At 50.6% G+C, this 15,556-nt stretch overlaps 1 protein-coding gene across 7 annotated transcripts in view; it reads right to left on the reverse strand.

The window, feature by feature from the left end:
• The window catches only part of LOC110530324 (E3 ubiquitin-protein ligase RNF220), a 171,952-nt gene that overhangs the window by 41,975 nt on the left and 114,421 nt on the right, over positions 1-15,556 (reverse strand). For all 7 annotated transcript variants that reach the window (XM_036985966.1, XM_036985963.1, XM_036985965.1 and 4 more), the window contains exon 3: positions 13,497-13,626. In XM_036985966.1, the coding sequence (XP_036841861.1) occupies positions 13,497-13,626 (130 nt within the window). The remainder of the gene's footprint in view (positions 1-13,496; positions 13,627-15,556) is intronic.

The raw sequence follows: 15,556 nt of genomic DNA on the forward strand, positions 1-15,556 counted from the left end.
AAATCAGATCTCTCCCTGAGACATTAATATCCCTCCTTCCCTATCCTCCTCCCTCTGCATACATAGACTGGCTGGAGCTCTCTTCTTGGCAGTCCTTCTTTCTTTCCATTTTTCTATTTGTTTCCTGCATATGTTCTGTTCGGTCACTTTCCCTGTCTAGCTTGTCTCCCTCCTTTCAGTCTTTCCTTCTTTCACTCCTCCTCCCTATCTCCTCCTTTCACCGAGACGCAGATACATTTTTATGAGCCTCACAAATGATGTGCCGGGTCTAAGTGACAAAAAAAGTCACCCTTGTCATGTTCTCTTTGTGTCCTATGCGCAGCCCCAGATGCAGAGCGGCTTTGACAAGGCACTGAAATTCAATTTGCCCCGGTCCTAATCCAACAACGTGATTTGGCAGGCGAGCGTGTCCCCGGAGTGGACAGCTGGAGAGGGGAGGGGTGGCGGCGTGGCCTCACACAGGAGGCCACAGATAAGGTGTTTCAAGAAGGAAGCCAAGGATATCAACCAAGGTAAGCAGGAAGTAAAGATGAGTTGATTTGCAATTAAATCTCCAGAAGAAGAAATACATATCTTCCTGATGTGGTAACATCCGAGTGTGGCTATTGGTTGAGGTTCAGGTCAGCTAGGCAACCAGAGATAGTTGTATTGGTGTAATGAATGGCAGGTGAAGGCAGATTCAACCACTCGCCCTGCCTCCTTCCATAGGTAATAAGCCTTGTCCCCGCCCCTGGCCCCTCTGTGGAGGCACTGGTGATTGATCTGCCAACCCAAATCAGGGTTGGGCCTTGAAAGGGGATAAATCTCCACACGGGCTCTGTACTGTTTGTGAGATAATAAACACACTCCCCGCCATCATAAATCCCCCATCCAGGCAGGCAGGCAGGGTAACAGGGAGGGAGGCAACATTAACTGGGCTGTGTCTCTATCTGTGTCTGTGCTGGCTGTGTCACACTCATGTCATCCCTCCACTCTGGTCCAGCAGACGGTACAGGAGGGCCTGCTGCTTTTAGAGCACTGTAACTAATGTACTGCACTATCAATCTGGATGAGAGACCCCGGCCACACTGCTAGAGACACACCAAGGGAGTGGAGAGGGAGTGGGGTGGAGTGGAGAGGGAGTGGGGTGGAGTGGGAGTAGGGCACTTACAGGTCAAAGGGAAGTCACAGCCAGGGTTCATTCTCAGTGTTAGTGGCTGAGGGTTGAGAGGACGTCCACCATGTCTTACTTGATTAAAGAGTTGGTAGAGCCAAAATGAAAAGTTGTATTTGTATCTATTGCACACTCGGAAAGAGAGCGGTCTGGGAAAGTGTGAGGAGGAACTTGAATAGAGAAGAGCAAACAAAGATAATAAATATTACCTACATACTCTGGCAGTGTGTAATGCTCGCTATCTCCTGATTGTTCAGTGTTTCATTCTTTCTCTTTATTTCCTCAAAATGCCATAGAAACGATAAGAAAAGCCGACTTGTTGTTTAAGGTGGCTGGCACTACTGTATATAGGGAGCGACAACAAGGAGATTAAACATTGAGGTGCTGTTGTCACAGTGACAGTAAGGTGACAGTGAGGAGAGGGAGAAAGGGAGAGAGGAGAGATGAAAGAAGACAGAGATAGCGGGATAGGGAAGGAGTGCAGGTGCGGCTTCTTGCAGCTTCACACGTGGCCGTTTCAATGAATTTTGATTTGAACGCTTGGGCAAAAAGCTTCCAGCCTGTCATGTCAAACCAATGAAATAGTTTTGAAATGAGCAACAAAGCAAAGAGAGAAAATTGACAAGAGATGGAGAGAAAAGGGGGGAAAGAGAGGTTGCCGAAACAAGATGGAGTTCAAATGTGTTTTGTTAATGAGAATGTGAACAGGTGAGCGGATTTACCAGAAAGTAGAAGGGCTTTTCCCAGTCAAGGCTATATAATTCTCCATAAAAGCAGTAGAATCAGTTGTTAATGTGAAGTGAATATGCTTAATGTTTCGGCCCATGACTCTTTGACAGCTCTGGCAGAATGCTAAGCTTTCATCTCCTAGACTGTTGGTCCTTTGGCTAAAGGGGCCTGATAGGATGCCTTTAGAATAACCACTACACCCCCTCTGCTCCTCCTCTCTCCCAGACCCATCCAAAACACCTCCCACTGAAACCAAATGTCGAGAGAAGGAGAGTGACATTTGAAATGTCTTTATTCTTTTGGAATGTTTGTGAGTGTAATGTTTACTGTTAATTTTTATTGTTTATTTCACTTTTGTTTATTATCTACTTCGCTTGCTTTGAAAATGTTAACATATGTTTCCCATGCCAATAAAACCCTTAAATTGAATTGAAATTGAAATTGAGAGAGAGAAAGGAGGAGAGAAGGAAGGAGAGGAGAGAGGATGAAAATTGAATAAGTCCCAGTCAGGGGGGAAGGGGTTGTAAGCTCGAGATAAAGATTGCTTTTCGTGTCGTTTGCCACCTAGCTCTGGCTCGCTCCGATGGAGGCAAATGGATTATGTGGAGGGGAGGGGTGGTGGTGTGGAGGGATATGTAGATTGCTCTGCCCCTGTGAGCAGGCTGATGTGTAAAGGGCATGATAGATTTCCATTTCCATACATGAGGAGTGGAGGCAGAGGAGAGGCGAGGAGAGGCGGCCCCATCGGCCAAGGCCACTAGGGACCAGCAGCTCTGGCAGCTAGTCCCAATCTCACACACATCCACTCAGGGCCCCTCACGGCTCCTGACAGCCCCCATCATCTGCCTAATGCTACATCTTAAACAGCCTCCTCCATTTTACATGCACTCAAGTCTCATTTTGTGCAAAATGAAACGCTATCATTAAAGGGAGATTTACTACAAATTGCCACAAATTCGCCATGTCACTTCCAATGATCTGTGTGCCGATGCAGCGCTGCTGCCTCGCCCGGCAACGGTGTCAGAGCAGGAAGAATGGGACAGCGGAGTGTGGAGAGAGAGACGGAGGGAGGGAAAGAGAGGGACAGAGAGCAGGAGAGGGAGGGTGGGGGAGAGAGAGGGAGAAGGAGAGAGAGGGGGATGGAGAGAGGGAGAGAAAGAGAAAGGAAAAGAGAGGGAGAAAAATAACAGAGATATAGAGAGAGGGATGGAAGAAAAAGGGGGGGGACTTCCCTGCTGTTCTTTAATGATATATGGATGGGTCTGATGTCCTCATAGCCTTCAAATCCAGAATCTGTGTTTTGTATGGGGTTCCACAGGTTATAGGCCCATTGTGGCAGAGCAGAATGGGGTTTACACAGAGGTAGAGATCACCATCCATCTTGGAAGTACATTTCAGCTATACAGTGAGAGGCATTATTTAAATTATGAAAAGCTAACTGACGAGTTTGCTAATTACCTGATGTCGTTTTTTTTTTCACGGACGCGAAAAGATTAAAGCTCCAACATGGTCTGAACGAAGATTCATCTTCTAACGGAAATCATTTCTCCCAAGTCCAGCAGTGATTGCACAGAACTTGGACTGGCCGCCAGGAGCAAGGACATTCGACACAAGACACTTCCTCTTTCTTTCTCTCTCTCCCCCTCCCCCCTCTCTCCTCCTCCTCTATGAAGACCTCTCATTCCCTTCCCCCATATTCCTTAAATCAAAACTAAACGGCGGTGCATTGCCGGGGTACAACCAGGCATAATTCACGTGGCAACAGCAATGGGGTTAATGGGGCCGGTGTAGGCGAGGCTAAATCACTGGGCCGTGACACTCAGCAGTGTCCGTCCCTGACAAACTAGGAAGGATGACGCCATTTCTTTAAATAACCGCTGCCATCAACCACCCAGGCCCTCCAGGCAGGCTCCCCGTGTCCGTGTCTGCAACGGAGGGGTAGGAGAGTGGGGAGGGAGGAGGGTTGGACCCGGAGGGGAGGGCGGCCCACTGCCCTTTATTAATTATTAAATGATAACTCCTCACTGCCACATGATGGATAACGCTCAGTCTGGAGAGGAGTGAAGAGGAGCAAACGTCCCCCTCCTCCCCCTCTACCCTCTCACCGTTACCCGCCCCTCAGCACACACATGCACACGCACACACACACACACACACACACACTGAGAGAGCACAGTGGGGAACATGCCATGGGCCTTTTTTGGCTGGCTCTGGTACTATGTGTTACACATGTACTGCAGCAGGCGACAGGGATCATTCAGTCAGATAGGGGAGGAGAGAGTGTCGCTAAGGGAAAATGTGCTTTGATTTCAATGAGTAGTGAGTGGACTAAGGCTCCTCGTGGCAGTGGGTTAATGGGTGGTGCTATAAAGCAGGGTGGGTAGGGAGCACTTGGTCACGGGATCAAGGTGAAATACGATTTCAAATGGCTACCTCCTATCGCAAGGGTTAATGGTTTGATTTATCCCATTGTAAAACTGGGGCTGCAGCTCAAATGGTACCATATTCCCTATATCAGGGATGGGTAACTGGTGGCCCGCGGGCCCCACGATTTCCAAAGACCAAATACTGTATATATAGAGAGTTAGAATAGTAGAATACACAAGGTGCAATTTCGAAATGTGGTTGTGCACCAGCAGTTTTTCTCTTGTGATGTCAGTCACTAACAGTCACTCAATTAGCCCATGTGAGCAAATATTTTATTTATTGTAAGTTAGTCTTGCGGCCAGTTATCTAAACTTGTAATAATCATAGTCGAATTACTGACTGGGGGGGCAACATTTATTTTGTTAGTCACTCTTAGTCAGATATCATATAAAAAACAGAAAACATTTCTCTCCACCCTATGGAAACAATGTGTACATCTGCAGGAAATGAACTCTAAAACTTCAAATGTCACTTAGGCTAGGGCCGGCTCTGACTGCATGTGGGGGTATAGATGTGGGTACGCAGACCCGCGAAACACTGCAGCCCCCCATGATGAATTGAGATTTTTTTTGTGGCCCCCATCTCTGCCCTATATAGTGCTCTACTTTTAACCAGAGCCCTTCTGGTCTTGGTCAAAAGTACATTAGTGCACTACAGTGCCTTGCGAAAGTTTTCGGCCCCCTTGAACTTTGCGACCTTTTGCCACATTTCAGGCTTCAAACATAAAGATATAAAACTGTATTTTTTTGTGAAGAATCAACAACAAGTGGGACACAATCATGAAGTGGAACGACATTTATTGGATATTTCAAACTTTTTTAACAAATCAAAAACTGAAAAATTGGGCGTGCAAAATTATTCAGCCCCTTTACTTTCAGTGCAGCAAACTCTCTCCAGAAGTTCAGTGAGGATCTCTGAATGATCCAATGTTGACCTAAATGACTAATGATGATAAATACAATCCACCTGTGTGTAATCAAGTCTCCGTATAAATGTACCTGCACTGTGATAGTCTCAGAGGTCCGTTAAAAGCGCAGAGAGCATCATGAAGAACAAGGAACCCACCAGGCAGGTCCGAGATACTGTTGTGAAGAAGTTTAAAGCCGGATTTGGATACAAAAAGGTTTCCCAAGCTTTAAACATCCCAAGGAGCACTGTGCAAGCGATAATATTGAAATGGAAGGAGTATCAGACCACTGCAAATCTACCAAGACCTGGCCGTCCCTCTAAACTTTCAGCTCATACAAGGAGAAGACTGATCAGAGATGCAGCCAAGAGGCCCATGATCAGTCTGGATGAACTGCAGAGATCTACAGCTGAGGTGGGTGTAACGGTTTTCTTTATGAGAAGGAGAGTCGGACCAAAATGCGGCGTGTAGATTACGATCCATGTTTATGGTGACTATAGCAACACGAATCTAAATACAAACACTATCAAAACAATAAACTTAATGAAAACCGAAACAGCCTAAACTGGTGCAAACTAACACTAAGGACAGGAACAATCACCCACAAACACACAGTGAAACCCAAGCTACCTAAATATGGTTCCCAATCAGAGACAATGACTAACACCTGCCTCTGATTGAGAACCATATCAGGCCAGACATAGAAATAGACAAACAAGACATCCAACATAGAATGCCCACCCAGTTCACGTCCTGACCAACACTAAAACAAGGAAAACACACACAAACGATGGTCAGAACGTGACAGTACCCCCCCTCCAAGGTGCGGACTCCGGACGCACAACTTAAACCTATGGGGGAGGGTGTGGGTGGGCATCTGTCCGCGGTGGCGGCTCTGGCGCTGGACGTGGACCCCACTCCATAACAGTTTTAGTCCACCTCCTTAGCGTCCCTAGATAGGTTACCCTCCTTAAAGACCGCTCGGGACAGAGGGGCAGCTCGGGACAGAGGTAGCTCGGGACTGATGGGTAGCTCAGCACTGAGAGGAAGCTCAGCACTGAGAGGAAGCTCAGCACTGAGAGGAAGCTCAGGCAGGTGGTTGGATCCGGCAGATCCTGGCTGGCTGGCGGTTCTGGAAGAGTCTGGTCGACTGGCGGATCCGGAAAAGTCTGGTCGACTGGCGGATCCGGAAGAGTCTGGTCGACTGGCGGATCTGGAAGAGTCTGGTCGACTGGCGGATCTGGAAGAGTCTGGTCGACTGGCGGATCTGGAAGAGTCTGGTCGACTGGCGGATCTGGAAGATTCTGGTCGACTGGCGGATCTGGAAGATTCTGGTCGACTGGCAGATCTGGAAGAGTCTGGTCGACTGGCAGATCTGGAAGAGTCTGGTCGACTGGCAGATCTGGAAGAGTCTGGTCGACTGGCAGATCTGGAAGAGTCTGGTCGACTGGCAGATCTGGGAGAGTCTGGTCGACTGGCAGATCTGGAAGAGTCTGGTCGACTGGCAGATCTGGAAGAGTCTGGTCGACTGGCAGATCTGGAAGAGTCTGGTTGACTGGCAGATCTGGAAGAGTCTGGTTGACTGGCAGATCTGGAAGAGTCTGGTCAACTGGCAGATCTGGAAGAGTCTGGTCGACTGGCAGATCTGGAAGAGTCTGGTTGACTGACAGCTCTGGCTGCTCCGTGCTGACTGGCTGCTCCATGCTGACTGGCAGCTCTGGCTGCTCCATGCTGACTGGCTGCTCCATGCTGACTGGCAGCTCCATGCTGACTGGCAGCTCTGGCTGCTCCATGCTGACTGGCTGCTCCATGCTGACTGGCTGCTCCGGCTGCTCCATGCTGACTGACTGCTCCATGCTGACTGGCGGCCCTGGCTGCTCCATGCTGACTGGCGGCCCTGGCTGCTCCATGCTGACTGGCGGCCCTGGCTGCTCCATGCTGACTGGCAGCTCTGGCTGCTCCATGCTAACTGGCAGCTCTGGCGGCTCCTTGCAGACTGGCAGCTCTGGCGGCTCCTTGCAGACTGGCAGCTTTGGCGGCATCCTGCAGAAAGGCAGCTCTGGCGGCTCCTTGCAGACTGGCAGCTCTATGCAGACTGGCAGCTCCTTGCAGACTGGCAGCTCCTTGCAGACTGGCAGCTCCATGCAGACTGGCAGCTCCTTACAGACTGGCAGCTCCTTACAGACTGGCAGCTCCTTACAGACTGGCAGCTCCTTGCAGACTGGCAGCTCCTTGCAGACTGGCAGCTCCTTGCAAACTGGCAGCTCCTTGCAAACTGGCAGCTCCTTGCAAACTGGCAGTTCCGAACAGGCGGGAGACTCCGGCAGCGCTGTAGAGGCGGAAAGCTCTGACAGCGCTAAACAGGCGGGAGACTCCGACAGCGCTGAAGAGGAGGGAGGCTCTGGCAGCGCTGGACAGGCGAGGCGCACTGTAGGCCTGATGCGTGGTGCTGGCACTGGTGGTACTGGGCCGAGGACACGCACAGGAAGCCTGGTGCGGGGAGCTGCTACCGGAGGGCTGGGGTGTGGAGGTGGTACTGGAAAAACCGGACCGTGCAGGTGCACTGGAGCTCTTGAGCACCGAGCCTGCCCAACCTTACCTGGTTGAATGCTCACGGTCGCCCTGCCAGTGCGGCGAGGTGGAATAGCCCGCACTGGGCTATGCAGGCGAACCGGAGACACCGAGCGCAAGGCTGGTGCCATGTAAGCCGGCCCAAGGAGACGCACTGGGGACCAGCTGCGTAGAGCCGGCTTCATGGCATTAGGCTCGACGCTCAATCTAGCCCGGCCGACACGCGGAGCTGGAATATACCGCACCGGGCTATGCACCCGCACTGGAGACACCGTGCGCACCACTGCATAACACGGTGCCTGTCCGGTCTCTCTAGCCCCCCGGTAAGCACAGGGAGTCTGCCCAGGTCTCCTACGTGGCGTAGCCATACTCCCTGTTAGCCCCCCCCCAATAAATTTTTGGGGCTGCCTCTCAGGCTTCCATCCGCTACGTCGTGCTGCCTCCTCATATCTGCGCCTCTCCGCTTTCGCCGCCTCCAGTTCTTCTTTGGGGCGGCGATATTCTCCTGGCTGAGCCCAGGGTCCTCTTCCTTCTAATTCGTCCTCCCATGTCCATACCTCCTCTTTGGGCTGCTCCTGCCTGTTGACACGCTGCTTGGTCCTTTTGTGGTGGGTGATTCTGTAACGGTTTTCTTTATGAGAAGGAGAGTCGGACCAAAATGCGGCGTGTAGATTACGATCCATGTTTATGGTGACTATAGCAACACGAATCTAAATACAAACACTATCAAAACAATAAACTTAATGAAAACCGAAACAGCCTAAACTGGTGCAAACTAACACTAAGGACAGGAACAATCACCCACAAACACACAGTGAAACCCAAGCTACCTAAATATGGTTCCCAATCAGAGACAATGACTAACACCTGCCTCTGATTGAGAACCATATCAGGCCAGACATAGAAATAGACAAACAAGACATCCAACATAGAATGCCCACCCAGTTCACGTCCTGACCAACACTAAAACAAGGAAAACACACACAAACGATGGTCAGAACGTGACAGTACCCCCCCTCCAAGGTGCGGACTCCGGACGCACAACTTAAACCTATGGGGGAGGGTGTGGGTGGGCATCTGTCCGCGGTGGCGGCTCTGGCGCTGGACGTGGACCCCACTCCATAACAGTTTTAGTCCACCTCCTTAGCGTCCCTAGATAGGTTACCCTCCTTAAAGACCGCTCGGGACAGAGGGGCAGCTCGGGACAGAGGTAGCTCGGGACTGATGGGTAGCTCAGCACTGAGAGGAAGCTCAGCACTGAGAGGAAGCTCAGCACTGAGAGGAAGCTCAGGCAGGTGGTTGGATCCGGCAGATCCTGGCTGGCTGGCGGTTCTGGAAGAGTCTGGTCGACTGGCGGATCCGGAAAAGTCTGGTCGACTGGCGGATCCGGAAGAGTCTGGTCGACTGGCGGATCTGGAAGAGTCTGGTCGACTGGCGGATCTGGAAGAGTCTGGTCGACTGGCGGATCTGGAAGAGTCTGGTCGACTGGCGGATCTGGAAGATTCTGGTCGACTGGCGGATCTGGAAGATTCTGGTCGACTGGCAGATCTGGAAGAGTCTGGTCGACTGGCAGATCTGGAAGAGTCTGGTCGACTGGCAGATCTGGAAGAGTCTGGTCGACTGGCAGATCTGGAAGAGTCTGGTCGACTGGCAGATCTGGGAGAGTCTGGTCGACTGGCAGATCTGGAAGAGTCTGGTCGACTGGCAGATCTGGAAGAGTCTGGTCGACTGGCAGATCTGGAAGAGTCTGGTTGACTGGCAGATCTGGAAGAGTCTGGTTGACTGGCAGATCTGGAAGAGTCTGGTCAACTGGCAGATCTGGAAGAGTCTGGTCGACTGGCAGATCTGGAAGAGTCTGGTTGACTGACAGCTCTGGCTGCTCCGTGCTGACTGGCTGCTCCATGCTGACTGGCAGCTCTGGCTGCTCCATGCTGACTGGCTGCTCCATGCTGACTGGCAGCTCCATGCTGACTGGCAGCTCTGGCTGCTCCATGCTGACTGGCTGCTCCATGCTGACTGGCTGCTCCGGCTGCTCCATGCTGACTGACTGCTCCATGCTGACTGGCGGCCCTGGCTGCTCCATGCTGACTGGCGGCCCTGGCTGCTCCATGCTGACTGGCGGCCCTGGCTGCTCCATGCTGACTGGCAGCTCTGGCTGCTCCATGCTAACTGGCAGCTCTGGCGGCTCCTTGCAGACTGGCAGCTCTGGCGGCTCCTTGCAGACTGGCAGCTTTGGCGGCATCCTGCAGAAAGGCAGCTCTGGCGGCTCCTTGCAGACTGGCAGCTCTATGCAGACTGGCAGCTCCTTGCAGACTGGCAGCTCCTTGCAGACTGGCAGCTCCATGCAGACTGGCAGCTCCTTACAGACTGGCAGCTCCTTACAGACTGGCAGCTCCTTACAGACTGGCAGCTCCTTGCAGACTGGCAGCTCCTTGCAGACTGGCAGCTCCTTGCAAACTGGCAGCTCCTTGCAAACTGGCAGCTCCTTGCAAACTGGCAGTTCCGAACAGGCGGGAGACTCCGGCAGCGCTGTAGAGGCGGAAAGCTCTGACAGCGCTAAACAGGCGGGAGACTCCGACAGCGCTGAAGAGGAGGGAGGCTCTGGCAGCGCTGGACAGGCGAGGCGCACTGTAGGCCTGATGCGTGGTGCTGGCACTGGTGGTACTGGGCCGAGGACACGCACAGGAAGCCTGGTGCGGGGAGCTGCTACCGGAGGGCTGGGGTGTGGAGGTGGTACTGGAAAAACCGGACCGTGCAGGTGCACTGGAGCTCTTGAGCACCGAGCCTGCCCAACCTTACCTGGTTGAATGCTCACGGTCGCCCTGCCAGTGCGGCGAGGTGGAATAGCCCGCACTGGGCTATGCAGGCGAACCGGAGACACCGAGCGCAAGGCTGGTGCCATGTAAGCCGGCCCAAGGAGACGCACTGGGGACCAGCTGCGTAGAGCCGGCTTCATGGCATTAGGCTCGACGCTCAATCTAGCCCGGCCGACACGCGGAGCTGGAATATACCGCACCGGGCTATGCACCCGCACTGGAGACACCGTGCGCACCACTGCATAACACGGTGCCTGTCCAGTCTCTCTAGCCCCCCGGTAAGCACAGGGAGTCTGCCCAGGTCTCCTACGTGGCGTAGCCATACTCCCTGTTAGCCCCCCCCCAATAAATTTTTGGGGCTGCCTCTCAGGCTTCCATCCGCTACGTCGTGCTGCCTCCTCATATCTGCGCCTCTCCGCTTTCGCCGCCTCCAGTTCTTCTTTGGGGCGGCGATATTCTCCTGGCTGAGCCCAGGGTCCTCTTCCTTCTAATTCGTCCTCCCATGTCCATACCTCCTCTTTGGGCTGCTCCTGCCTGTTGACACGCTGCTTGGTCCTTTTGTGGTGGGTGATTCTGTAACGGTTTTCTTTATGAGAAGGAGAGTCGGACCAAAATGCGGCGTGTAGATTACGATCCATGTTTATGGTGACTATAGCAACACGAATCTAAATACAAACACTATCAAAACAATAAACTTAATGAAAACCGAAACAGCCTAAACTGGTGCAAACTAACACTAAGGACAGGAACAATCACCCACAAACACACAGTGAAACCCAAGCTACCTAAATATGGTTCCCAATCAGAGACAATGACTAACACCTGCCTCTGATTGAGAACCATATCAGGCCAGACATAGAAATAGACAAACAAGACATCCAACATAGAATGCCCACCCAGTTCACGTCCTGACCAACACTAAAACAAGGAAAACACACACAAACGATGGTCAGAACGTGACAGTGGGAGACTCTGTCCATAGGACAACAATCAGTCGTATATTGCACAAATCTGGCTTTTATGGAAGAGTGGCAAGAAGAAAGCCATTTCTTAAAGATATCCATAAAAAGTGTCGTTTAGAGTTTGCCACAAGCCACCTGGGAGACACACCAAACATGTGGAAGAAGGTGCTCTGGTCAGATGAAACCAAAATTGAACTTTTTGGCAACAATGCAAAACGTTATGTTTGGCGTAAAAGCAACACAGCTGAACACACCATCCCCACTGTCAAACATGGTGGTGGCAGCATCATGGTTAGGGCCTGCTTCTTCAGCAGGGACAGGGAAGATGGTTAAAATTGATGGGAAGATGGATGGAGCCAAATACAGGACCATTCTGGAAGAAAACCTGATGGAGTCTGCAAAAGACCTGAGACTGGGACGGAGATTTGTCTTCCAACAAGACAATGATCCAAAACATAAAGCAAAATCTACAATGGAATGGTTCAAAAATAAACATATCCAGGTGTTAGAATGGCCAAGTCAAAGTCCAGACCTGAATCCAATCGAGAATCTGTGGAAAGAACTGAAAACTGCTGTTCACAAATGCTCTCCATCCAACCTCACTGAGCTCCAGCTGTTTTGCAAGGAGGAATGGGAAAAAATGTCAGTCTCTCGATGTGCAAAACTGATAGAGACATACCCCAAGCGACTTACAGCTGTAATCGCAGTAAAAGGTGGCGCTACAAAGTATTAACTTAAGGGGGCTGAATAATTTTGCACGCCCAATTTTTCAGTTTTTGATTTGTTAAAAAAGTTTGAAATATCCAATAAATGTCGTTCCACTTCATGATTGTGTCCCACTTGTTGTTGATTCTTCACAAAAAAATACAGTTTTATATCTTTATGGTTTGAAGCCTGAAATGTGGCAAAAGGTCGCAAAGTTCAAGGGGGCCGAATACTTTCGCAAGGCACTGTATATAGTGAATAGGGTGCCATTTTGGACACAAGTTGACTATTGAAGGGAACCGAATCTCTCTGCTTTCTCCAGCTGAAGCCTCCACAGTCAGAAAGAAAGTAATTGATACTGTAAGTCTACCTCCAGATCTCTCTTATCTAATCCCATACTTACCTTACCATGGATAAGCTCTGTCAAGAACCAGAGAGATTTATGAACATCTGTCAGTGTGTTCTGCAGTTGATTTGTTTTCCTGGCTGGCCAAGTCCCCCCAAAGCCCAGGTATCACTGCAGTATTAGCGGAAATACCAGGGGCTGGAGGGGGGCTAGGGTCTCTCCAAAAGCTCTTCTTCCAAAGCTGATGACTAAAGCATACTCCCTGACCCTGTCTATTGTACCCTCAGTAGAGAGATAGACTACAGTGCTTCTATGTGGTTCTTGTTGTGTATGATATAGAACTGAGAATAGACTCCCTACTGTGTGCTGTAACAGACGTGGGGGTACAGGTATCAGTCTAATGAGGGGGTCAGCTGTATCCTCCCAGAAATCTGTTATGGGCGAAGGGGTCAATAATGTGTGGTGGGTGAGGGGTGGACATGGGGTGTACCTGAGGTGCATGTGGGTGAGGGGTGGACATGGGGTGTACTTGAGGTGCATGTGGGTGAGGGGTGGACAGGGGGTGTACCTGAGGTGCATGTGGGTGAGGGGTGGACAGGGGGTGTACCTGAGGTACATGTGGGTGAGGGGTGGACAGGGGGTGTACCTAAGGTGCATGTGGGTGAGGGGTGGACATGGGGTGTACCTGAGGTGCATGTGGGTGAGGGGTGGACAGGGGGTGTACCTGAGGTACATGTGGGTGAGGGGTGGACAGGGGGTGTACCTGAGGTGCATGTGGGTGAGGGGCGGACAGGGGGTGTACCTGAGGTGCATGTGGGTGAGGGGTGGACAGGGGGTGTACCTGAGGTGCATGTGGGTGAGGGGTGGACAGGGGGTGTACCTGAGGTGCATGTGGGTGAGGCGCTCCATCTCCTGCTCCATGTGGTCCTGCAGTTCTCCTGGACGCAGCAACACCTGGCAGATAGGACAGATGGGGGCCTGGCTGTCATACAGAGACACCTTCCTCTTACCTGTAGAGGTGAAGAGAAAGAGAGAAACAGAGAGAGAGAGAGAGAGAGAGACAGGGGAGAGAGAGGAAAGAGAGCGAGAGAGAGTTATCAAGGGCAGCTAGGATGAGATCAATCCACAGGGCTGTGTCCCTCTGGCAGGAGGGAGGGAGGGAGAGAGGGGGCAGCAGGATTAAGTGCCTCAGAGTTCACTTCCATGAGAATTGCTGGACCCTATCGCCTGTCTCCAGTTACCTCATTAACACTGACGAAGTAAGCGACTGATTGAGCCCTGCAACACTCCATAGATCACATTCTGCCTCTACATCATTTCAACCGTATCAGAGAAAGACATACTGTACACACATTCATGTCTGCTTTTACTTTGCCCCAAAACACAGTGGAGTAAAATAAGGGCTTGAAGAACATATACTCTTAGAAAAAAGGGTTCCAAAAGTGTTCTTTGGCTGTCCCTGTAGAGAACCCTTTTTGGTTCCAGGTAGAATTGTTTTGGGTTCTATGTAGAACCCTCTGTGGAAAGGGTTCTACATGGAATTCAAAAGGGTTCTCCTATGGGGACAGCTGACGAACACTTTTAGGTTCTAGATAGCACCTTTTTTTAAGAACATACAGTATAAGATGTAATGAGCCAGTTCACTGTCTCTGTATGTGTGTGTGTGTGTGTTTGTGTGTGTGTGTGTGTGTGTGTGTGTGTGTGTGTGTGTGTGTGTGTGTGTGTGTGTGTGTGTGTGTGTGTGTGTGTGTGTGTGTGTGTGTGTGTGCGTGTGTGTGTGTGTGTGTGTGTGTGTGTGTGTGTCAGGAAACAGGAGTGTATTATGAGTTCCATGTGTGTGTATGTGTATGCGTCTAGGTATAGAGGAGACGGCTGGGCTAAAAGAGTCCCAAATGGTACCCTATGTTGTAAATTGTACACTTATTTTGACCATGTACCTGGTCAAAATAAGTGCAGTATATAGAGAATAGTGTGCCATTTGGGATGCATCCTCTGTCTCTTTGCTGTTTTGGATCCCGAGCCGTCCAATCAGACAGGTCTATTCTTAGACCAGGAACAATGGGCCTACACTGACACAGGATATCCTGTTGGGATGGGCTGTCAGGGCGACAACTGTGCAGGTAGAGGCAGGCGGGCGGGCGGCGGATGGTAGACACTGTCTGCCCTGACATCAGGAACACAGTCAGTGGGACACTCTTATACTTATCTGCCCCCATGACACCAAGTCTGAACGCGGTGACACAGTTTCACTGAGAAAAACAGCGACATGGCTTCTGTGTCTGAGATTACAGAACAGCTACAGCCAGACAAATAACATTCCTAAGGTATTATTTAAGCCTGACACGGATACACACACACACACACACACAAACACACACACACACACACACACACACACACACACACACACACACACACACACACACACACACACACACACTTGACTCTGAGGACCCTTCATGATAATGGCCCCAAAAGCTGTCCTCAACAACTGTCTCGTCCATTGTGTAAATGCAGCTGAACAGGGCTATTACAGGGAGGTAACCTAGGAACAGGGCAGCGGAGCTGGGCTATAACGTCTATAGTCTTAAACACTATCAAGCCTTAGCTCTCTGCTCTGTGCTCAGTATAAATCCTTAAGCCCAGAACCTCTGTGTCATTGACTTCTGAGAGCAGTGTTGTATCATGAATACAGTCACAGGTGATGTTCAACCTATTTACCTGTGGCTCTCTTCATGATACAGCACTGCCTCGCATGCCTTATTGCTTTTCTACATTTTTTTTTTTGCAATATATTAAAATAACAATGAATTACATATTTTCATAAAAATGTTATTTTGATAAGTCAATTCATACAATTTCATTCTTTCACTAGAAGATATAGCCCAGACAAAAATATGTTTGTTAGTTCATTTGGTCATGTTGCTTCAGACGTGAGCC

Source organism: Oncorhynchus mykiss, chromosome 8 (assembly GCF_013265735.2).
Source record: "Oncorhynchus mykiss isolate Arlee chromosome 8, USDA_OmykA_1.1, whole genome shotgun sequence".
Taxonomy (NCBI): domain Eukaryota; kingdom Metazoa; phylum Chordata; class Actinopteri; order Salmoniformes; family Salmonidae; genus Oncorhynchus; species Oncorhynchus mykiss.